We start from the raw sequence: 24,642 nt of genomic DNA on the forward strand, positions 1-24,642 counted from the left end.
TGTTAGGAGATCTGGAGATACTGGGTCAGTCAATTACTAATATACTAATACTCTTAGTAAAAGTATTTATCTTCATCTCGCAATCTGTGGATTCTATTCGATTAGATAGATTGAAATTGTACGTTAAACATCACAGCATAGTTGAAAGATATGTGTTGCGTAGAAACCCGAAGTGGGTGGCCAGCAGATAGATGGGATGGGCTGAGGGAAGCTGAGGGTTGGGATGTGGAATTGGAGACAAGTGGGAGTGGAGTTGCTGTGTGAGAGATAGAATGAAAAGATAGAAGTTACAAAAAATAAATACAAAAAGTCTGAATAAAATATAATAAAAAGTACATTTGAGTGACACTAAGTGGCAGTGTTTTCACAACGAATGCCAGTTTGCCTGAGGCTGATGCCGTGCAGGTGTTTGTACACATGTATATACACACACTCTCATTCAAATAAACACATACAAAAACACACACGTACATGTAATAGTGCCAGACATGCACACAAACATATACAGTTGGCATTGCTGTTATGATTTTAGTTGTCCTTGACGTCCTTTGTTTTAAATGTATTATTTATTTATTTATTGGCCTCCCTGACCAGCCCTGACCCTAACGGTCGGCTATCTAAGGAGTGCACGGGGAAGGGTGGGTCTATCGGCACCAACGGAATCCCCAACCTACGGGCGAGTCCACGATCCATAAAACTCCAAGCTGTGCCTGAATCGACTAGTGCCTTATGCTGGAGAGAGGGAAAAAACACAGGGAAAAAATAAATAAAAACATGTGACCAACAGGGTGCTCTGGGTGAGTTTGGTGCCTACTCACCTGGGGTGGCCGAGAAGTGTTCCGCCTGCCATCTCGACTCCCAGACGGATTCCTCCAGCACCGGTCCGAAGTGTGTCCTCTCCGCCCGCAGTAGGTACAGGAGGAGCCTCCTCCTCCGGTCCTCCTCGATGCAGCTCCTCCCAACTCCATCGGAGTTGGAGCAGGAGGGCTGGGAGGTGGAACTGACAGGACCCCTTCTGAACGCCCGCGGGCTGCTAGCAGGTTGTCCAGCCGGATCGACAAGTCTATGAGCTCGTCGAGGGAGAGTGTGGTGTCCCGATAAGTTAGCTCCCTGCGGACATCCTCTCGGAGGCTGCACCGGTAGTGGTCCATCAGGGCCCTGTCATTCCACCCCGCACCAGCAGCCAAGGTCCGGAACTCCAAGGCAAAGTCTTGCGTACTCCTCGTATCCTGTCTGAGGTAAAACAGTCGCTCACCCGCCGCTCGGCCCTCAGGAGGGTGGTCGAACACGGCCCGAAAATGGCGGGTGAACTCCGGGAAGTGGTCCCGAGCAGAGTCTGGGCCGTTCCACACAGCGTTGGCCCATTCCAGGGCTCTACCCGTCAAGCAGGAGACGAGGAGGCTCACACTCTCTTCACCTGAGGGAGTCGGACGAATGGTAGCCAGGTAGAGCTCAAGCTGGAGCAAAAAAAACCTGGCACCCAGCCGCCGCTCCATCCTACTCCCTCGGGGGCGCGAGACGCAACACACTGGGAACGGACGCCACCGGAGGAGGAGTGGGTTGCGTCGTCTGTGGGGGAGCTGGGGTGGATGTCTGGAGACCAATCCTCTCCCATCGCTGCATCCTCTCCATCATCAGGTCCATCGCCGAACCGCTCCGATGGAGGACGGCTGTGTGATGGAGGACGTGCTCCTCCATCGATGGAAGAGGGGTGGTCGCTGCTCCTGCTGACTCCATGGTGGGTGCGGGCTTCTGTAACGGCTTCTAGAAGTAGTGGGTGGAGGAGTCAGGCGCAGAGAGCAGGGTAGTTCAAAGATGTGGATCTTTTATTTCCAAAAACAGAGTGACGGTCAAGCCACACACACACAAGGGAGCATAAAGACCCAGTCCAACAAACAGGACGAAACTGTTAGGAAAAATGGAATCCACATAATATTCACACACCATAAACAGAAAAACAAACCCGCACAAAAGCCAGCGGGCCTACCGGGTTTAAATAGCCCAAAACAAAACCCAAACAAGAAACAGGTGAACTAATCAGACAAAACTAAATGAAACAGAAAATGGAATAGGTGGCAGCTAGACGACCGCCGAGCGCCCCCCGAACAGGAAGAGGCACTATCGTCGGCGAGATTCGTGACACCGCCAACATTTTAAGAGCATGAGAAGTGGCCTGTCACGAGAATTTTTATCCCAATGGTTGAACTCAAATGCAAACACAGTCATTTACAACCCCCCCCCCCCCCCCACACACACACACACACACACACATCACTTTTCTACCAGCCTTGGTAGTTTTTTGCCGTTCCTCTCCTTCCTAGATTAGAGAGGTCTTGGAAGGGTCCTTTTTCCTGTTGTCAGCTTTTTCAGAGCCATAACCAGGTCATGTGTAGTCTACCAGCCTGTTTTCTCAACCATACATTTCTCCCTCTTAACTTGTCCCACACATACATTATTGGATTGTAGACTTATGATTCTAATACATTTCACATAGTCTTATAATTCTAATACATTTCACACCGTTAAATACGTTTCAGGGTGGAATTCTTTAGTAATGACTTTAAACATGTAAATTCCCTTATCATGGCCACATACAGAAAAACAACCCCCAAACTCAACTCTGTTCTACTCCCTTTGTGCCGGAAAAACCTTCAGCTCTTTCTTGGTATACTGCTCAACCTCAGCTCAACACCAGATCTCCAAATGCAGAATCCCTGCATATTAATCCTGGGGAAGTTCCATGGCAGAAATCAGCTGAAGTGGGGTCGGAACCCGGTGTAAATCAGTGACGCCTCACAACACGTCAAACCAATCTCATGCCTTGCTTGACTTTTTCCACATTTTGTTAAGTTACAACCTTATTCTAATATTGATTAAATAAATAAAAATCCTCAGCAATCTACACACAATACCCCATAATTACAAATCGAAAACAGGTTTTTAGAAAATAAAATAATGGAAATACCTTATTTACGTAGGTATTCAGTCGCTATGAGACTCGAAATTGAGCTCAAGTGCATCCTGTTTCTATTGATCATTCTTGAGATGTTTCTACAACTTGATTGGAGTCCACCTGTGGTAAATTCAATTGATTGGACATGATTTGGAAAGGCACACACCTGTCTATATAAGGTCCCACAGTTGACAGTGCATGTCAGAGCAAAAACCAAGCCAAGAGGTTGAAGGAATTGTCCGTAGAGCTCTGAGACAGGATTGTGTCCAGGCACAGATCTGGGGAAGGGTACAAAAACATTTCTGCAGCATTGAAGGTCCCCAAGAACACAGTGGACTCCATCATTCTTAAATGGAAGAAGTTTTGGAACAAATAAGACTCTTGGTCAGGGAGGTGACCAAGAACCCGATAGTCACTCTGACAGAGCTCTAGAATTCCTCTGTGGAGATGGGAGAAACTTCTAAAAGGACAACCATCTCTGCAGCACTCCACCAATCAGGCCTTTATGGCAGAGTGGCCAGACGGAAGCCACTCCTCAGTAAAAGGAACATGACAGCCCGCTTAGAGTTTGCCTAAAGGCACCTAAAGACTCAGACCATGAGAATCAAGATTCTCTGGTCTGATGAAACCAAGATTGAACTCTTTGGACTGAATCCCAAGTGTCACGTCTGGTGGAAACGTGACCCCATCCCTACATTGAAGCATGGTGATGGCAGCATCATGCTGTGGGGAAGTTTTTCAGCGACAGGGACTGAGAGAGTCGTCAGGATCGAGAGAAAGATGAATGGAGCAAAGTACAGAGAGATCCTTGATGAAAACCTTCTCCAGAGCACTCAGGACCTCAGACTGGGGTGAAGGTTTACCTTCCAATCCAACCTGACAGAGCTTGAGAGGATCTACAGAGAAGAATAGGAGAAACTCCCCATATACAGGTGTGCCAAGCTTGTAGCATCATACCCGAGAAGTCTCAAGGCTGAAATCGCTGCCAAAGATGCTTCAACAAAGTACTGAGCAAAGGGTATGAATACTTATGTAAATATGATATTTCATTATTATTTTTGTATATATATATATTTAAAAAAATGTCTAAACAGTTTTTGCTTTGTCATTTTGAGGTATTGCATGTAGTTTGATGAGGGATTTAAAAAAAAATTTTTTTTAAGATAAGGCGTAATCAAAACTGGAAAAAGTCAAGGGGTCTGAATACTTTCCGAATGCACTGTTTATAAACTCCCAGTAATGTATTGGGTAAAACACCAATGTTTCGGCATCACTGTGCCTTTTGCAAAGTAAAACTATAAAACATTGTTTTCTGGATACATAATACGATTTCTGAGACACACTCATGCTTTTTATTAATAGAAAAAGTCTTCAATTAAGTGGTTTAATATGTGAGAATCACATGTGGCAGACACAGTTGCACATATTTCAGTGCACTTCCTGTACATGTTTGGGCTGACTTCTGTACATGCTCTAGAGTCTAAAGTTGCAGCCTGCCACTGCAACAAAGAGCTATGTGGTCCACAGCGTTGACAACGTTCCCTCACAGAGGCACAGAAGTGAGACTAGAGAGAGGAACTGGGGACCAATGACTCATTTGGCAATTGCAACTAAATGTTGATGACACAAATTTTCCCATAATAACGGTCTCATTGCGATACACAGAAGATCTGAATCAAAATGTCTATCGACTGCCTGAGACTCTCATTTACCAAGATCTTACCCAATTCCCAAATGGCGCCGCGGTCTAAGGCACTGCATCTCAATGCTAGCGGAGTCACTACAGACCCTGGTTTGATTCCAGGCTGTATCACAACAAACCGTAATTGGGAGTCCCATAGGGCGGCACACAATTGGCCCAGCGTCATCCGGGTTAGGGGTTGGCCGGGGTAGGCCATCATTGTAAATAAGAATTTGTTCTTAACTGACTTGCCTAGTTAAATAAAGGTAAAATAAATAAATAATTGTGACTGATGGAACATTTACAAATATCTATTATGTACTTTTAAAAATTATATTGGACAAACAAACTTTTTTTTCAACAGTTTTTTATTTTGTTGTTACATGTAAATTATACACACATTTTACATACATGCCACTTTTCTTTTTTACAGTAGTTACATAGCAAGAATAAAGTAATTTGATAACTTGATATACACTACATCTAGATAGATATTACTTATACATCATACATCATATTTTCAGTCATAAATATTATACAGCATTCACAAGTATTCACACACTAGGAGAGAGGTACTGTCTTGACCCATTTACAGAGGAGCCTAATGTTCCCTGTGTAACACACAGCTGCATGGGTAGCACCTGTCAGAGCCACTGCAGAACAACCCTCAACCTTTCAACGACAGGAAGCCCTTTGGGCTGCTATATCTCCATTGAGGTGTGTGTGCACGTGTGTGTATGTGTGTGTCTGTGTCTGTGTGTGTCTGTGTGGGTGTGCGAGTGTACGTTTGGATGGCAATGCATGAGTGAGTGATGAGATCTTCACATATAAAACTCCCTGCCTGAAAAACTCACTCAACATCCTATTGTTTCTTACGTTCTCTCCAAAAGTAGTGTTATATTCTTAGTTGCTGTTTTTGATAGGATTACTAAATCCTAGATATCTAGATATAGATATCATGGATAAAGCTGCTCTGGCTGTAGACCAGTGAAATCGCTGACACCCTGTTGAAGAACACATTGGGGAAGTTTCATGAGGTACGTCTTCAACCTGATGTGCTATATAATGCACTCATCTATATTGGTGTGTTCTCCCATTGAAAGCTTCATTTATCAGGATGATTGTACCACAATGTATAGACTTGTCTTCTACAGTAAATGAGCAGAGTCAGAAATGTTTAGGCTATATTCAATATTGAGAAGATGTTAACTGTACTGAAAAAACAACATTTGGCTTGGCTTAAAAGGTCTTACAAAACAACAGGGGTAAACTGGTCATTTAAGTTAAAACATCTGGTTTGGTGAATGCAATTATTGTGGTTATTATGCTTTAATTACAAGTTGACACACAATTGTTTAGGGTTTTGTTTGTCAGGGAGGGATCTGGTGACCAAGAATGACTTTGTGATATAGTATCCATCTTTATAGCAAATCATTACAGCTATAGAGTATCTAATATGCATATGTAAAATGTGATAATTTCATGAAAGCAACAACATATTTTCAGAGCAGTCTGACAGATCAGTTGATGTACTTATGGAAGGCCATCTTGTCGATGTAATTCATGAATACAGCTCTGTGAAGAGCAATGCAGGTTAGTCATACCACTAGGTAGCCTAAAGAGCAGTGTGTCCAGTCTCCACCTCTGTGTGACCAATGTCCAACGTCCAGTATGACCTTCATCACACCACATAGCATCGCAGAGAGTGGAGGTGAAACAGACAGAATCAAAAACAATGTCTCGACAAATGCAGCACAACATAATGATAATAAAGCCAACAAACCAAAGGCAGCGCACTGTGAGTCACACAAACCAATCTGGCCTTTGGCCTTGAGAGGAGGGCAGCCCATCAGCAGCTGAATATGATTCAAATACGAAACCAAGAGGGGAATCCCTTCAAATGGAACATTTTGACTTTTTCGATTTATTTCTGTAAGAGGCTGCCAGACAGAAGCAGAAGAGATGTCACCCAAAAACAATCCTTCTCGTCCTCCACCATTCTGTCCCTGAGCATCCCAGTGTAGGGGTAGACTATCGCTACCGGGGTCAGGCATTTCCCAACCCGTCAGATTTTCTCACGGATTTGTGCCCTTGGGACAGGCGGCGACTCCAACTAGCCGACTGACCCCGTTACATGAGCCGAACAATGGGTTAGGAGTGTAGAACGGGCCTGAGAGCACAGGGTCATACTGTACTGCTGAGGGGTAGAGCACTCCATCCGCACTGAGAGCATGCCACACATGGTTTACCACCGGATAAATGTGATTTTACATATAATCACATTTTCTATCAAAGAATCCAAACTATAATTAATTCCGAAATGAAGTAAAATAATTATAACACAAAATGTACCTTGTGAAACACTTAGTAATTTGGCGTCTCAACAAAAAAGGTCTCATTAAATTACACTAAAAAAGTATGTGGACATCTGCTCCTCAAACTTCTCATTGCAAATTCATGAGCATTAATATGGAGTTGGTCCCCCCATTGCTGCAATAACAGCCTCCACTCTTCTGGGAAGGCTTTCCAATAGATGTTGGAACATTGCTGCAGGGACTTGCTTCCATTCAACCACAAGAGAATTAGTAAGGTCGGTCACTGATGTTGGGTATTAGGCCTGGCTCGCAGTCAGCGTTCCAATTCACCCCAAAGGTGTTCGATGGGGTTAAGGTCAGAGTTCTGTGCAAGCCATGGAAAGCCATTTCATGAAGCCCCCGACAAACAGTTATTGTGCTGACATTGCTTCCAGAGGCAGTTTGAAACTCGGTAGTGAGTGTTCCACTGAGGACAGAAGTTTTTACGCGCTACGCGCTTCAGCGATCCTGTTCTGTCAGCTTGTTTGGCCTACCACTTCGCGGCTCAGTCATTATTGCTCCTAGATGTTTCCACTTCACAAAAACAGCACTTACAGTTGATTGGGGCAGCTCTAGCCGGGCAGAAATTTGTCAAACTGACTTGTTGGAAAGGTGGCATCCTATGACAGTGCCACGTTGAAAGACACTGAGCTCTTCAGTAAGGCCATTCTACTATGTTTGTCTATGGAGATTTCATGGTTGTGTGCTCGATTTTATAAACCTGTCAGCAACAGGTGTGGCTGAAATAGCCGAATCCACTAATTTGAAGGGGTGTCAACATACTTTTGTATATACAGTATAGTGTATATTATTTGCAAATCTCTTCATTTCATCTGTCACCATCTTAAGTCTATCATATCCCAGCAAACTACACAGTATATGGATCAGTTTTCAGTTCCATCACATTACAGTTCCACATCACATTACTATTGGACAAGGCCTCTATACAGTTCACTGAAGGTGTACATGCCAATGTGTTGTAGTATTTCGATGGGGGATTTTTTTAAATCCTGCTACACTCTGGTTGTTGTGTATTGATGTGAAGCTACACAAAAACAAGAATGTATATTTAATACCTCCTGATCCATTTCACCTTTTGGTCTGGCCAAGATTATTACTTAATTTTTTCATTCTGCTGATTTAGTCATATCAGGACATCCTGAGTTGTTTGTGCAGGGCTGGGGACTTAAGGGATATTAGATTCTTACATGAATGTTAAAATAAAATACATTCTGGGTAAAAAGTTTTTCTTATTAAAGATTTTGTTTATTTGAAATTTTAAGGGATCTGAAATTGAGCAGCTCTTTACTTTTAAGAGGGTAATATAATAAGCTACAGCTATCTAGTTCACTAAGTCTCTTGGGAACCAAGCCTAAGTATGAGGCACTAAGCAACTATATTATTTAACTCAAGTATTCGAAAATTGTTATTATACTTTGTCAATCAATCTCTTCTATTATGTGGTGATGTAAACTGACAGAAACACTTGACTATGTTCCAGGTAAAATGGGATGCAACTATAGTTCAGATTATGATGATGACTGGATAGAGAACCTAGACGAAGTGTGTGACCACTGCAACTGCCCGATTCCCCTCAAGTCAGCTAAATTGGTGAGTGTTTCGACGGCGGCATAGCGTCTGGACGTGGCTGGGTAACTGGAATTAGAATGTGAAAACACACAAACATCTCCAATATGCATTTAATTGAGATATCAATTAATATTACCTATGCAACCATGGTCTACCTGAAAGGGTGTTGTGCATGTCAGTGCTTGGGAATTGACAACTTACATCATTTGGGGGGGAAGTTGGCTTTTGTGTGGGCAATTCATTGGGACTGTAAACATTCACTAAATTCGAAAAAATTTGCCAAAACAATTCCCTTTTTGGCCCAAATACAAAGTGTTATGTTTGGGGCAAATCCAATACAACATGTTACTGAGTACCACTCTCCATATTTTCAAGCATAGTGGTGCATCACATTATGGGTATGCTTGTAATCGTTAAGTACTGGGGAGTTTTTCAGGATAAAAATTAACAGGATGGAGCTAAGCATAGGCAAAATCCTTGAGGAAAACCTGGTTCAGTACGCTTTCTTCCAGACAGGGAGATTAATTCACCTTTCAGCAGGAAAATAACCTAAAACACAAGGCCAAATCTACACTGGAGTTGCTTACCAAGAAGACAGTGAATGTTCCTGAGTGGCCGAGTTACAGTTTTGACTTAAATCTGCTTTAAAATCTTTGACAAAACCTGAAAATGTATGTCTAGCAATGATGAACAACCAATCTGACAGAGCATGAAGAATTTTGAAAAGAATAATGGGCAAATGTTGCACAATCCAGGTATCGAAAGGTCTTGCCCAGATAGACTTACAGCTATAATCACTACTAAAGGTGATTCTAGCATGTATTGACTCAGGGGGTTGAATAAGTATCTAATCAAGATATGTTAGTGTTTTATGTTTTATGAATTCTTTACAAATGTTCACATTTTTCTTCCACTTCAACATTACAGAGTATTTTGTGTAGATTATTGACCAAAACAAAATGTGGGAAAAATCAAGTGGTGTGAATTCTTTCTGAAGGCACTATAGATTACAGATACAGGAGAAGAGAACATGTGAATGCCATTTTGTTGTGGGCCAGTTTGTTGGCACAAAGTAAACATTACGTAAAACCTGTTAAATTTGATTTCATCTTAATCTGGTTAAAATGGAATTGTTTTTTTACCATCAATTAAATTGTAAGTGGAAACCCCCCAGACTTTTCTATTTACTGTTCTCATGCAAATAACAACTTGAACTTCCATATTGTTCATACACTGAATGACAATCTTTGAATTCTCAAGTGGAAACCTAGGTTATTTTACTGATCCTTAACCTGCTTTGCTCTTATCAGTACACAGATCAACTGATCCCATACCCCTCTCATTTCACGCCTCCCTCTTCCCCTCTACCAGGTATGTTCTTATACATGAATATGGGGGTAAATATGTGCCATCTTCTTGTGGGTCAAATCTGATCATTACTGTTTATGTTTTTCTAACCCATGCGTGTTTTGTGTTGTGCAGATAACCTGGTGGTTGCCATATACAGCTATGAACCCAACCACAGTGATGACCTGGGATTTGAGAAGGGAGACAAGCTGAAGATCCTCAATAAGTAAGAATAGTGGAGGATGTGTGATGATGCCATTTACTTTTTAGAGGATGTGGTATATTTGTGTAGTTATGCAAAAGTGCGTAGTTGTTTGAAGGAGCATGACATATTGCCAAGGCTTGGAAAGTATGATATAGTGAGATAGTGTGTGTTAGTTAGAACAGCTATACTTACATGTAAGTGTTGTTGTTTTGTGTGCTGTCTAGGGATGACCCGGAGTGGTTCATGGCAGAGTCGCTCATCACAGGCCAGAAGGGCTTCATCCCATACAACTTTGTGGCCCCCCTGAACTCCATGGAGATGGAGACGTAAGTCAATTCTTAAACTCAAATAATTGTATTTAATTTCACTTTAAGTCACGTAGGAAGAACATACATCCCCCAACAGTGTCTAACTCAACCCTAACACCATCTCCCCATACACAACAGTCAACACCCGTTAAGGGAAAGGGATGTGGTTTTGTTTGAAGTTCTACGCCTGTTTCATGTGTTTCAGATGGTTTTTCAAGAACCTCTCCAGAAATGATGCCATGAGGCTCCTGCTAGCTCCGGGGAACACACAGGGCTCCTTCATGGTCAGAGAGAGTGAGACCACCAAAGGCTCCTTCTCCTTGTCTGTCAGGGAATTTGATCCGAACACAGGAGACACGGTCAAGCACTACCGAATCCGCAACTTGGATACTGGTGGTTTCTACATCACCGCAAAGATATCCTTCAACTCCCTGAAAGAGCTGGTCCAGCATCACTCACGTACGTGCTATGACTCACATCCTGTCTGAACTCCTGGAGCGATGCCTCCAGTCAGAACACAATAATACATCAGCCAAACAATACATATAGCTTTGGTACCAAAAACCTTTACCATACCATCCATAGTGCACATACTCATCTGTTTTAAAATGTGGTGGCATTGTTTGACCTTTGACTGTGCCTGTGTTGTATGTGTCTGCAGGTGAGGCGGATGGCCTGTGCACCCGGTTGATGAAGCCCTGCCAGTCCCGTGTGCCCCAGAAACCCTGGTGGCAGGACGAATGGGAGATCCCCCGAGAGTCCCTCAAGATGGAGCGCAGGCTCGGGGCCGGGCAGTTTGGGGAAGTCTGGATGGGTGAGTAAATGAAATGTTGTACTTTTTACTCCATAAATTTTCCTTGACACCCAAAGGTACTCGTTACATTTTGAATGCTTAGCAGGACATGAATAGTCAAATTCACACACATATCAACAGAACATCCCTGGTCATCCTTACTGCCTCTGATCTGGCAGACTCACTAAACACGTATGCTTTGTTTGTAAATTATGTCTGAATATTGGAGTGTGTCCCTGACTTTCCGTAAATTTCAAAAACAAGAAAGTATATTTTAAACCAAATACTTTTAGACTTTTACTCAAGTAGTATTTTACTGGGTGACTTTTACTTGAGTCCTCTTTTCTTAAGGTATCTTTACTTTTACTCAAGTATGACAGTTGGGTACTTTTTCCACCACTGTTCAGGCTATATTCAACCACAGTGGACATTTTCAGAATACAAATAAGTGTGTTGGTTTACATCGATTCCCTAGATATAAAGCAACCAGTTGCTCAATCTGGCTTTGGGCCTGTCTCTCTCTGTGTCTGCCAGAGCAGCTTTAGTTTAGGCTTTGGTTCTGCATTGTGTGTAATTTCCTAAATACTGCCATGACTGCAGGGCTTGTTTGGGCTGGTATAAGGTCTCTTGGGATTGATGTCAGGTGTCAGTTGGATTACGCAAGAGCCAGTGAGCATTCTAGGTTGAAGATCTAGTCAAAAACCAGTCTGTAGCTAAGTCTCTCTGAAGTTCTTCACATGACTATATTAGTTCATACATGTGTGTCTATATTACAATATTTACTAATGCCCCTCCCATTGTGACCCTAAAATCAAACATTAGACAAAAAACTCCAATGTTTTGATGGTGAGAATATATTTTAATGTAATCTAAACCCTCCACACTACTTTTCCATTGAAGGGGGAGATTTCCCTATCGTCCATCTTCATGTATGTGAACACAATGCTACATTCAAAACAACCCCCTGTATCAGACCTCAAAATAGCCTGCCATGGAACTTTGTATTAACAACTTCCTCCTGCATGCGATCTTGGCAACATAATTGTTTTTCCTTTCCTCATCCGAACAGCAGCAACTGAATACACCCACATCATTGGGGTGATTGTTGTTTCAGATTAAATGTTTATCCATGCATGTCAGATTGGAAAAAACTTCATCACCATTTTTGTTTTAGATAAAATGTAGAGAAGAATGCTTTCAATAACAAAACAAGTTGATTCTCACCATTACAGCATAGGTTATATAACTCAACTAGTTGAGAGTGACCGATAGTGAACTTGCATGTCCTCAACTGACTCAACTGGCCTACACATCGTATACTACACTACTGAATAATAACACTGTAGTGTGATAGTAGTATTACTATATACTGTATATTTATTTACTGTATCACCAATGGCCTTCCTCTATGCTGCAGGTCTGTACAACAACCACAGACAGGTGGCCATTAAGAATCTGAAGGTGGGCACCATGTCCATGGCTGCTTTCCTGGCCGAGGCCAACCTGATGAAGGAGCTGCAGCACCCGCGCCTGGTCCGCCTCTTCGCCGTGGTTACCCAGGAGCCCATCTACATCATCACAGAGTTCATGGAGAACGGTGGGTGTCACTATCTAGGTTTACATTGTTATTAGGCTAATGGTCAATGCTCATCTTTCAGGGTAAGACTAACTCCCTATACAATAGGTAAACTTGATCCTATTCTTTTCAGTTCTGTTCTTCTATTTTGATGAACCTGCGGCACTTGCCTTAACTAAAATAATCAAATCGACCAGCCAGGGCTTCTGATGTCTACACACCAAAGGGAAGTCTGTTCTGACGGGAAAAAAGTGATGTCAAATAGGAGAGTGGTGATTCACCGTCTCATTGTTCAGTGACGGGACCTGTGTCAACCCCCATGGGCGCGTGGCTCCATTCCTGTGTCAGTACACAGACCCCCCCCCCCCCCCCTTCAACCCCCATAATCCCCCAGTCAGACGAGGCCTTTCAGCCACTGTCCAGTGACTACTCTCTTTCTCTCCTCACACAACAAAGAGAGAGGCTGCCTGTAAAAGGGTAGCAAACCCAGACCAACAAAAATGTCATCATGGTTACAGGTGCACTGCACTGCACACAGACTGACACTGAAAACGTAACTTCATAGAATAACAACATATTTTGATACCAATATGTTCTCTCCAGTAGCCTCGGTCTTAACCTCTGACTACTGTTAGTATATCACCTGCATGTTTTCACATTGCCCTCAAAGTGTGTTGTTGCCTTTTTGAAGGCCTTACATTGCGATAGACAATAACAAAGCACATTGGAGGACACTGTTCCTCGTGCATCAACATACATCTTCAGTATGCAAGTGCTCTGAGCTAGTGAATGTCGGGCCTTTGTATAGTCCTCTATAAACTGTCTCTTTGTTTGTGATTCACGTGTTCACAGACACAATTGTTGCCTCTGTTGTCACTAGAAAGGAAGGCTTGATGTTCCCATCCTCTCAATTTGTCCTTTTTTTTATCACTGAAGATAATACAACTGGAAAATTACAGGCGTGGCACCCTTAAAACTTCTTAGGGCTGCAGTCCCGTTAACGGGATGATATGACAACAGCCAGTGAAAGTGCAGGGCGCCAAATTCAAAACAACAGAAATCTCATAATTAAAATTCCTCAAACATACATGTATTTTATACCGTTTTAAAGGTAATCTTGTTGTTAATCCCACCACAGTGTCAAGTTTCCAAATATGCTTTACAGCGAAAGCACCACAAACGATTATGTTAGGTCACCACCAAGCCACAGAAAAACACAGCCATTTTTCCAGCCAAAGAGAGGAGTCACAAAAAGCACAAATAGAGATAAAATGAATCACTAACCTTTGATGATCTTCATCAGATGACACTCATAGGACTTCATGTTACACAATACATGTATGTTTTGTTTGATAAAGTTCATATTTATATTTAAAAAATCTGAGTTTACATTGGCGTGTTACGTTCACTAGTTCCAAAAACATCCAGTGATTTTGCATAGCCACATTGATTCAACAGAAATACTCATCATAAATGTAGATGATAATACAAGTTATACACATGGAATTTTAGATATACCTCTCCTTAATGCAACTGCTGTGTCAGATTTCAATAAAACTTTATCGATTATTGCATGGTTTGCTTTTTCCGTAATGTCCATTATTTATGTCCAAGTAGCTACTTTTGTTAGCGTTAGGTACACATATCCAAACGCTTGTGCATTACTTCGGACAAAAACTTTAAAAAGTTATATTACAGGTCGAAGAAACATTTCAAACTAAGTATAGAATCAATCATTAGGATGTTTTTATCATAAATCTTCAATAAAGTTCTAACCGGAGAATTCCTTTGTGTCTAGAGGAGCAACGGAACGCAAGTCGATATCATGTGGAATGCGCATGACCAGGAAATGGCTCTCTGCCAGTAACCTGACTCATTCAGCTCTTATTCAGTCCCACAACACAGTAGAAGCCTCATTCAAGTTTCTAAAGACAGTTGACATCTAGTGGAAGCCCTAGGAAGTGCAACGTCCTTCATATCCCATTGTGAATTCAATAGAGGCTGAGTTGAAAATCGACCAACCTCAGATTTCTCACTTCCTGTTTGGATTTCTTCTCAGGTTTTTGCCTGTCATATGAGTTCTGTTATACTCACAGACATCATTCAAACAGTTTTAGAAACGTCAGAGTGTTTCCTATCCAATACTAATAATAATATGCATATATTAGCAACTGAGACTGAGGAGCAGGCCGTTTACTCTGGGCACCTTTCATCCAAGCTACTCAATACTGCCCCTGCAGCCATAAGAAGTTTTAACATCCCCTGCAACCTTGGTTATACCGTGACCTTGGCTTATACTGGACCTTGGCTTATACAGCGACCTTGGCGCACTTACATCAAAGTAGTCCTTCTGGACTGAAGCACAGAAGCGTGTTGCCTTTCTTTCCTGGAACAGTCATTCTTCTTTTCTTAAGGCATTTCCTGCTGCTAGCCTTGGCTGACTGAGGTCCTGTGGCATCGTTCTGTTTTAATCAAACACAACATAGAGACGGAGGAGCCATGCCCTATCAAATAGAAGCCATGCATCACATCAACTGATGGTGAACGAACTTTCTGGAAATGTTAATTTTCTCATTTAAAAATCTGTCTGATTTTCTGTCTAAATGTAGTTTGAATGGCAGTGTTAAGTGTCATTGAACATAGTTTGAGATAACATTATTTGTATCTTATAATAATTCCACCTACATTATTTTAGGTCTTGCCAATTCATTGATATTAAAATTATTATTACATTCTAAAATATGTGAGAATAACATGGACATTGCCTGACTAAATAGATTGGATGCATGCATGCTGATTTTGTGGCCGACACATAGACACATAATAAACCCATGAATAGCGGTAGAATTCATCTCAACATTTGAATCTCATCATCACTTTTTATAATGACAGTGACCCAAAAACGGGTCATTTTTTTTAATGGATGGATTTGTATTGGTCGCCAAGTTGAAACCAACATTAGGTGTCGTCCTCATAATAACCGCACTTGGTTTTACCGCAACAGAGTCGTGCAACACCCTTTAAATGAAGTGACAGGAAACAAACGAAAGTGACCACATCGCTCACAAAAACGGATAAAAAATGTAATCACGGGTAATTATAAAGGGAGCAGGAGAACTTCTAAATTGTCTATAGAATAATTACAATAACTTTTCAAGCACCAAGTAAGGAAATGTCTGATTTTCAAGGCTTGGCCTATTCCAGTACAAATTCATGTTCAATAGGCTAATTCAAGCCACTTGTATATTGTTTAAAATTGCAGGTGTAACATGGAAAACAAAATGTATTTGTCATGTTATTTCATTAACAGATCATGTTGTGAATAAGCCCACTAGACGATGTCATTTGTTGTCATTTTATCCAGAATAACTTATATGAATAGCGTTGGGTGTTGCTCAATAGTCTGTCCTATACAAGTGTTCACAGTAGACTCGGTGTCCAATCCAAGGTACAAAAACATAATAAAACATGAACTCATTACCTTGATGATTTCTCTGTTAAACCTAACGAGAGCCTGCTGTAAATGAAACAGACAACAACAGATGATTAACCTCAATTCACTCAGGATATTAGATTCAATGTGGATCCAGGCACAATATATATTGTGGACATTCCTCACAAACACCTTTTTTTCCAGCACTTGGGCTGTTGTTGCATCGCTTCCCATATCACAACAGCTGTTCGTCACTTGACTGTCAATCGGAAAATTCCTTCCTGGGTCAGATGATGAAGTGTGAAAATATCACAGCGTAACTAACCAATTGGACACCAAATGGCATTCAACAAGTATTATGCATAATTACTGAAGAACCACATTAATGACAGTATCGATTTAGGTTTTAAGTATCAAGGTAAGGTAGCTATTTTGGTTAGATGCACTCGATTTTGCAATGCCTACATTATTTTGGATTTGTGTGCCCATGAAAACTGTTTTCACGCCATACCATAAGGAGACAGACACTAAATGTTATGTAGCTACACTACATTTCTGATATCTCTATACAACAAACTGTCCAACAGCTAGATCCATGATTCTTACAGGGTTCAAGTTCAATGTCTAATTTAACTGATTAATGCTTAATATATGTATAACGACAACTTACACTGCCATAAATGCAAGGATTTTGGACATATCCTTCAAGACACCAACCATGATAAAGGGTTAAACATAGGTTTTAAATCAACTCTTGAAGTTGATTGACTATAGCTATGATCCCCTTATATCTTAATGTAATGACATGAAGACAACAATCTGCTGATTATTATCAATGACTTATCAACAGCTGTAGCAAGTTGTCCAGTGTAGGAAATATTCACTGGTACCCTAGCTTATAGAAAGACCCATATCTGTCATTTGAATAACTTGATCACACTTTATTACAGGCGCTCTTGTAGATTTTCTCAAGACGTCCGAGGGATCCAGAATACCCATCAACACCCTCATAGATATGGCGTCTCAGGCAAGTCCCCTGCTCTTTACTTCAATCTCAATAGCGCTCTATACACTGTCTCCCAAACTCTGTCTCACTATCCCCTCCATTCGCTCTTTCATTTTCTATTCTCTCTGTATGATCCTCGTCGACAGGAAACAGCCCTTGCTATTATGAGGCTTATACTAATCTCACTGTAACAATGGAGACCCCTGTGTAAGGTTTATTAACAATAACACCATAAGACTAGAGCCTCTCGTATAAGGACAAATTACTTAGGAGTAGTTTGACGGCCAAATATCGGGCCAAAGATGGGAGAACATCTGCTTACACCGACATCTAATTTAATTGGGCTACACTAACATAATGTTATGGTTCAATTATATTAAAAAACACGAGCTGGCGCACACCCAGAATAATAGTTTGTGTGGAGGTGATGACTAACAGCGAATAAACTATAAATTATCAAAATAAAGAAAGTCGCACACTCCATGTATACTCCCAGCAATTTCATGGGTATTTACCAACGTTTCGGCATCACTGTGCATTCTTCAGGGTTCAATTATGTACCTCTCATTTACAGTAATGGAAATTGAGCCACATGGAGGTGTAATGGGGTTACAGGGATGTCAACTAGCCAAGCTCAGAGTACTTTCAAAGCCGCTGTAACGGTTCTCTTGTGGTGAAGGAGAGTCGGACCAAAATGCGGCGTGTAGATTGCGATCCATGTTTAATAAACAAACGTAAAAACACGAATCAATACAAACACTACAAAAACAAAGAACGTAATGAACGTAACGAAAACCGAAACAGCCCTATCTGGTGCAAACACAGAGACAGGAACAATCACCCACAAACAGTGAAACCCAGGCTACCTAAATATGGTTCCCAATCAGAGACAATGACTAACACCTGCCTCTGATTGAGAACCATATCAGGCCAGACATAGAAATAGACAAACTAGACATGAAACATAGAATGCCCACTCAGCTCACACCCTGACCAACCAAAACATAGAAATATACAAAGTAAACTATGGTCAGGGTGTGACAGTACCCCCCCCCCCCCCCCCAAGGTGCGGACTCCGGCCGCAAAACCTGAACCTATAGGGGAGGGTCTGGGTGGGCATCTGTCCGCGGTGGCGGCTCTGGTGCTGGACGTGGCCCCCACTTCACCGTAGTCTTCCCCCACCTTGTCCGCTTCCGTGACCTCCTAGCCATGGCAATCCTACTTAATAACACGGGACAGAGGGGCAGCTCGGGACAGAGGGGCAGCTCGTGACAGAGGGGCTCTTCAGACTCCGGCAGCACAGGAGAGAAGGAAGGCTCTGGCAGATCCCGGCTGACTGGCGGATCTGGAAGAGTCTGGCAGACTGGCGGATCTGGAAGAGTCTGGCGGATCTGGAAGAGTCTGGCAGACTGGTGTATCTGGAAGAGTCTGGCAGACTGGTGTATCTGGAAGAGTCTGGCAGACTGGTGGATCTGGAAGAGTCTGGCAGACTGGTGGATCTGGAAGAGTCTGGCAGACTGGCGGATCTGGAAGAGTCTGGCAGACCTGGAAGAGTCTGGCGGATCTGGAAGAGTCTGGCAGACTGGCGGATCTGGAAGAGTCTGGCAGACTGGCGGATCTGGAAGAGTCTGGCGGATCCTGGCTGACTGGCAGATCTGGAAGAGTCTGGCTGACTGGCGGATCTGGAAGTGTCTGGCTGACTGGCGGATCCTGGCAGACTGGCGTCTCTGGCTGCTCCATGCTGACCTGCGGCTCTGGCTGCTCCATGCTGACTGGCGGCTCTGGCGGCTTCTTGCAGACTGGCGGCTCTGGCTGCTCCTTGCAGACTGGCAGCTCCTTGCAGACTGGCAGCTCCTTGCAGACTGGCAGCTCCTTGCAGACTGGCAGCTCCTTGCAGACTGGCAGCTCTGGCTGCTCCATGCAGACTGGCAGCTCCTTGCAGACTGGCAGCTCCTTGCAGACTGGCAGCTCCTTGCAGACTGACATCTCCGGCTGCTCCATGCAGACTGGCAGCTCTGGCTGCTCCATGCAGACTGGCAGCTCTGGCTGCTCCATGCAGGCTGGCAGCTCTGGCTGCGCTAAACAGGCAGGAGACTCCGGCAACGCTGTAGAGGCGGAAGGCTCTGGCATCGCTGAACAGGCGGGAGACTCCGGCAGCGCAGGAGAGGCTAGGCGCACTGTAGGCCTGATGCGTGGTGCTGGCACTGGTGGTACTGGACCGAGAACACGCACAGGAAGCCTGGTGCGGGGAGCTGCTACCGGAGGGCTGGGGTGTGGAGGTGGTACTGGATAGACCGGACCGTGCAGGCGCACTGGAGCTCTTGAGCACCGAGCCTGCCCAACCTTACCTGGTTGAATGCTCTCGGTCGCCCTGCCAGTGCGGCGAGGTGGAATAGCCCGCACTGGGCTATGCAGGCGAACCGGAGACCCCGAGCGCAAGGCTGGTGCCATGTAAGCCGGCCCAAGGAGACGCACTGGGGACCAGATGCGCCCCCAAGACATTTTTGGGGCTGACTCTCAGGCTTCCATCCGCGTCGCCGTGCTGCCTCCTCATACCTGCGTCTCTCAGCTTTCTCCGCCTTCTTTGGGGCGGCGATATTCTCCAGGCTGAGCCCAGGGTCCTTCACCATCCAGTTCGTCCTCCCATGTCCATAAATCCTTATGTTTCTCCTGCTGTTGCCTGTTACCACGCCACTTGGTCCTGTTGTGGTGGGTGATTCTGTAACGGTTCTCTTGTGGTGAAGGAGAGTCGGACCAAAATGTGGCGTGTAGATTGCGATCCATGTTTAATAAACAAACGTAAAAACACGAATCAATACAAACACTACAAAAACAAAGAACGTAACAAAAACAGCCCTATCTGGTGAAAACACAGAGACAGGAACAATCACCCACAAACACACAGTGAAACCCAGGCTACCTAAATATGGTTCCCAATCAGAGACAATGACTAACACCTGCCTCTGATTGAGAACCATATGAGGCCAGACATAGAAATAGACAAACTAGACATGAAACATAGAATGCCCACTCAGCTCACACCCTGACCAACCAAAACATAGAAATATACAAAGTAAACTATGGTCAGGGTGTGACAGCCGCCTGTTACAGAGGAAGAGCCTAATCTATGGAAGGTATTATGGAAAAAGACAACGTTCCTGAGCAATAGCTAGAACACTGATGGCATTCAGCATCATAAGTTGCTGTGAGCGCGTAGTGAGTAAGAGCCCAACTGCCATGGAATTGGATTTAGAATTCAAATGAGTCCTGTAAGAAATGACTCTGGCCCAACAGTGGAAACTCTGTCTAGTGTATCGTGCTATTGAGAGCAGGGCTGCCTGTTTAGAGCCAGAATAGCTTCACATCAACTGAAAGTGAGGGCAGAGGGGCATCTAAGATACAGTGCCTTCCGAAAGTATTCGGCCCCCTTGAACTTTGCGACCTTTTGCCACATTTCAGGCTTCAAACATAAAGATATAAAACTGTATTTTTTTGTGAAGAATCAACAACAAGTGGGACACAATCATAAAGTGGAACGACATTTATTGGATATTTCAAACTTTTTTAACAAATCAAAAACTGAAAAATTGGGCGTGCAAAATTATTCAGCCCCTTTACTTTCAGTGCAGCAAACTCTCTCCAGAAGTTCAGTGAGGATCTCTGAATGATCCAATGTTGACCTAAATGACTAATGATGATAAATACAATCCACCTGTGTGTAATCAAGTCTCCGTATAAATGCACCTGCACTGCGATAGTCTCAGAGGTCCGTTAAAAGCGCAGAGAGCATCATGAAGAACAAGGAACACACCAGGCAGGTCCGAGATACTGTTGTGAAGAAGTTTAAAGCCGGATTTGGATACAAAAAGATTTCCCAGAGATGCAGAGATCTACAGCTGAGGTGGGAGACTCTGTCCATAGGATAACAATCAGTCGTATATTGCACAAATCTGGCCTTTATGGAAGAGTGGCAAGAAGAAAGCCATTTCTTAAAGATATCCATAAAAATTGTCGTTTAAAGTTTGCCACAAGCCACCTGGGAGACACACCAAACATGTGGAAGAAGGTGCTCTGGTCAGATGAAACCAAAATTGAACTTTTTTGGCAACAATGCAAAACGTTATGTTTGGCGTAAAAGCAACACAGCTCATCATCCTGAACACACCATCCCCACTGTCAAACATGGTGGTGGCAGCATCATGGTTTGGGCCTGCTTTTCTTCAGCAGGGAAGATGGTTAAAATTGATGGGAAGATGGATGGAGCCAAATACAGGACCATTCTGGAAGAAAACCTGATGGAGTCTGCAAAAGACCTGAGAATGGGACGGAGATTTGTCTTCCAACAAGACAATGATCCAAAACATAAAGCAAAATCTACAATGGAATGGTTCAAAAATAAACATATCCAGGTGTTAGAATGGCCAAGTCAAAGTCCAGACCTGAATCCAATCGAGAATCTGTGGAAAGAACTGAAAACTGCTGTTCACAAATGCTCTCCATCCAACCTCACTGAGCTGTTTTGCAAGGAGGAATGGGAAAAAATGTCAGTCTCTCGATGTGCAAAACTGATAGAGACATACCCCAAGCGACTTACAGCTGTAATCGCAGCAAAAGGTGGCGCTACAAAGTATTAACTTAAGGGGGCTGAATAATTTTGCACACCTAATTTTTCAGTTTTTGATTTGTTAAAAAAGTTTGAAATATCCAATAAATGTCGTTCCATTTCATGATTGTGTCCCACTTGTTGTTGATTCTTCACAAAAAAATACAGTTTTATATCTTTATGTTTGAAGCCTGAAATGTGGCAAAAGGTCGCAAAGTTCAAGGGGGCCGAATACTTTCGCAAGGCACTGTAGTTAGGGCTAAGGTTAGGGTTACTACCAGGTTAGGGTCAGGGCTTCTTGAAGATGAAGACTTTGTGTTATACTGTGTTTTTTGTGTGTGTTACGTGACTGACAGTGAAACAACATGAACCCTAGAGCTAGTGAGTGAAAATGTAGACATTTTTGGGCACGATGATGAGGTCAAGTTCATACAACACACGCACCTCTCTGTTTTCTCTCAAGGACCTCGGGCCTCATGACGCCTATCTGTGAGATTATTATGTCTGAAATATGCACCAATGTCTGCCTAAACACACACGTACATGAAGGGGGCGGTGAGAACACACTCCTTGCTACCACAGAAATACTTGCACACTCAAACCATCATATGTTTCATAATCATACTCATTTTTCTCAAACAGGAAATGTTATGGTTTTACTTGTATTCAATTAATTTAGGGTAAAGACAAATATGATTAGATCAGCCACAATTATAACCTGCCTGTGAAAACTGAGGGAGCACCAAGGTGAGGAACAGAGATTTGACCCACACACACACACACCACACACACACACAGTGTATTCATAAGTCTTTGCCAGGTAAAGCCCTGCCTTATCTCAGCTCACTGGTCACCATAGCAGCACCCACCCGTAGCACACGCTCCAGCAGGTATATTTCACTGATCACCCCCAAAGCCAATTCCTCCTTCGGCCGCCTTTCCTTCCAGTTCTCTGCTGCCAATGACTGGAACGAACTGCAAAAATCACTGAAGCTGGAGATTCATATCTCCCTCACTAGCTTTAAGCCTCATCCCCATACTGTTATTTATTTTGCTCCTTGCACCCCAGTATCTCTACTTGCACACTCAACTTCTGCACATTTATCTCTCCAGTGTTTAATTGAATTGCTGTATTGTAATTATTTAGCCACTACGGCCTATTCATTGCCTTACCTCCCTTATCCTACCTCATTTGCACACACTGTATATAACATTTTTCTATTGTATTATTGACTGTATGTTTGTTATTCCATGTGTAACTCTGTGTTGTTGTTTGGGTCCACTGCTTTGCTTTATCTTGGCCAGGTCGCAGTTGTAAATGAGAACTTGTTCTCATCGAGCCTACGTGGTAAATTAAGGTGAAAAAAGAAATCCTTCCTTATGTTGTACTGCCTCCTGTAGGTGGCTGAGGGAATGGCCTACATTGAAAAACAGAACTACATCCATCGGGACCTCCGAGCAGCAAACATCCTGGTGTCTGATGAGCTCATCTGTAAGATTGCTGATTTTGGACTTGCAAGACTCATCGAGGACAACGAGTACACAGCCAGAGAGGGTAGGATGACTTTCCTTAGTTTACACTATAAAAATGGATGTGCTTGAATGTTCTAAGTGCTTTCTGCTATGCCAGGAACTCTCTCTGTACTATAGCCCCACCAAGTGTTCATGTAGAATGCATAGGGTGCTATTGAAATGAACATAACCATAAAGTAAACCTATTTCACTTTTCAGGTGCCAAATTCCCCATTAAATGGACAGCACCTGAAGCTATAAACTACGGAACCTTTTCCATCAAGTCAGATGTGTGGTCTTTTGGGATCCTCTTGACAGAGATAGTGACGTATGGTCGTATCCCATATCCAGGTATTTGACTGAGAATACTCCACACCATTCTCCAAATAGCACCTGTATACAGTAATCCTCAAAAATTACATATTTTGTTCACCAAAATACAACACTTTTCCCATATTATCAGCCAGACTGCATCCCCATCTCTTGTCTTCTCCCACTGTCAGGCATGAGTAACCCAGAGGTGATCCAGAACCTGGAGCGAGGCTACCGGATGCCCCGATCGGAGGACTGCCCTGAAGGTCTGTACAATATTATGAACCTGTGCTGGAATGAGAGCCCAGAGAATCGGCCAACCTTTGAGTACCTGAGGAGCGTTCTGGAGGACTTCTTCACAGCAACAGAGGGGCAGTACCAAGAACAGCCTTGCTAAGGCATACAGACATGGGATAGGAGAGGAGAGGACATTAACTCCAACTGTTAAAACACAGAGATATAATCCCAGTTTATATGCTTTTGATACTGTCTGTCTGAGAACCTTGCTGGATCGCCTTTCAAAACACACTTTGTAATCTTAGGCTCTGTAGACAGACAGATATACACCTAATACTTTGAAGAAGGATGCAATGAAAGCATATTTCGTGTAACATTTTAGAGAGCTCAAGGAAGATACCACAGTACTTTTGTATCCTCTAATTTCTTTGACATTTCATGTAATTTGTTCCATTTTGTACTATTTAGATATTGCTATAATCTATTTGTATATTTTGCTATGCGTTTGAAGACTATAAATGGAAGATGACATGATGTATCTTACAAAAGCACAAATGTTAGGCCTACTCTGTTCATTTACCTGTTAATGCCATTGACAAGAAATTCATATGAAATGTCAATGGTGCTCATTCAATAAAAAGTCAAGTAAAACATAAAAAGGAACCTAAACATTAACAATAAGTGTCAAAAGTGTTTTATTTTTTAATATTTTTTAAAGATGCCTACCTGAAA

At 42.9% G+C, this 24,642-nt stretch overlaps 1 protein-coding gene across 1 annotated transcript; it reads left to right on the forward strand.

The window, feature by feature from the left end:
* Positions 1 to 5,372: 5,372 nt before the first annotated feature.
* LOC109894586 (proto-oncogene tyrosine-protein kinase LCK) lies at positions 5,373 to 24,588 on the forward strand. The gene is made up of 12 exons (XM_020488187.2): positions 5,373 to 5,671; positions 8,490 to 8,599; positions 9,889 to 9,949; positions 10,061 to 10,151; positions 10,355 to 10,456; positions 10,644 to 10,897; positions 11,100 to 11,252; positions 12,649 to 12,828; positions 17,191 to 17,267; positions 23,251 to 23,404; positions 23,581 to 23,712; positions 23,865 to 24,588. Exons 2-12 carry the CDS (start codon positions 8,495 to 8,497, stop codon positions 24,068 to 24,070), a joined length of 1,515 nt encoding a protein of 504 aa, XP_020343776.2. The 5' UTR covers positions 5,373 to 5,671; positions 8,490 to 8,494; the 3' UTR covers positions 24,071 to 24,588.
* The last annotated feature ends 54 nt before the right edge of the window (positions 24,589 to 24,642 follow it).

Source organism: Oncorhynchus kisutch, linkage group LG7, assembly GCF_002021735.2.
Source record: "Oncorhynchus kisutch isolate 150728-3 linkage group LG7, Okis_V2, whole genome shotgun sequence".
NCBI lineage: Eukaryota > Metazoa > Chordata > Actinopteri > Salmoniformes > Salmonidae > Oncorhynchus > Oncorhynchus kisutch.

Coding starts and splice junctions, on each gene's coding strand:
- LOC109894586 (XM_020488187.2), top strand. CDS start 8,495: ATGGGATGCAACTATAGTTCAGATTATGATGATGACTGGATAGAGAAC. Junction 8,600..9,888: donor CCCTCAAGTCAGCTAAATTG/GTGAGTGTTTCG, acceptor TGCTCTTATCAG/TACACAGATCAACTGATCCC. Junction 9,950..10,060: donor TCCCTCTTCCCCTCTACCAG/GTATGTTCTTAT, acceptor TGTGTTGTGCAG/ATAACCTGGTGGTTGCCATA.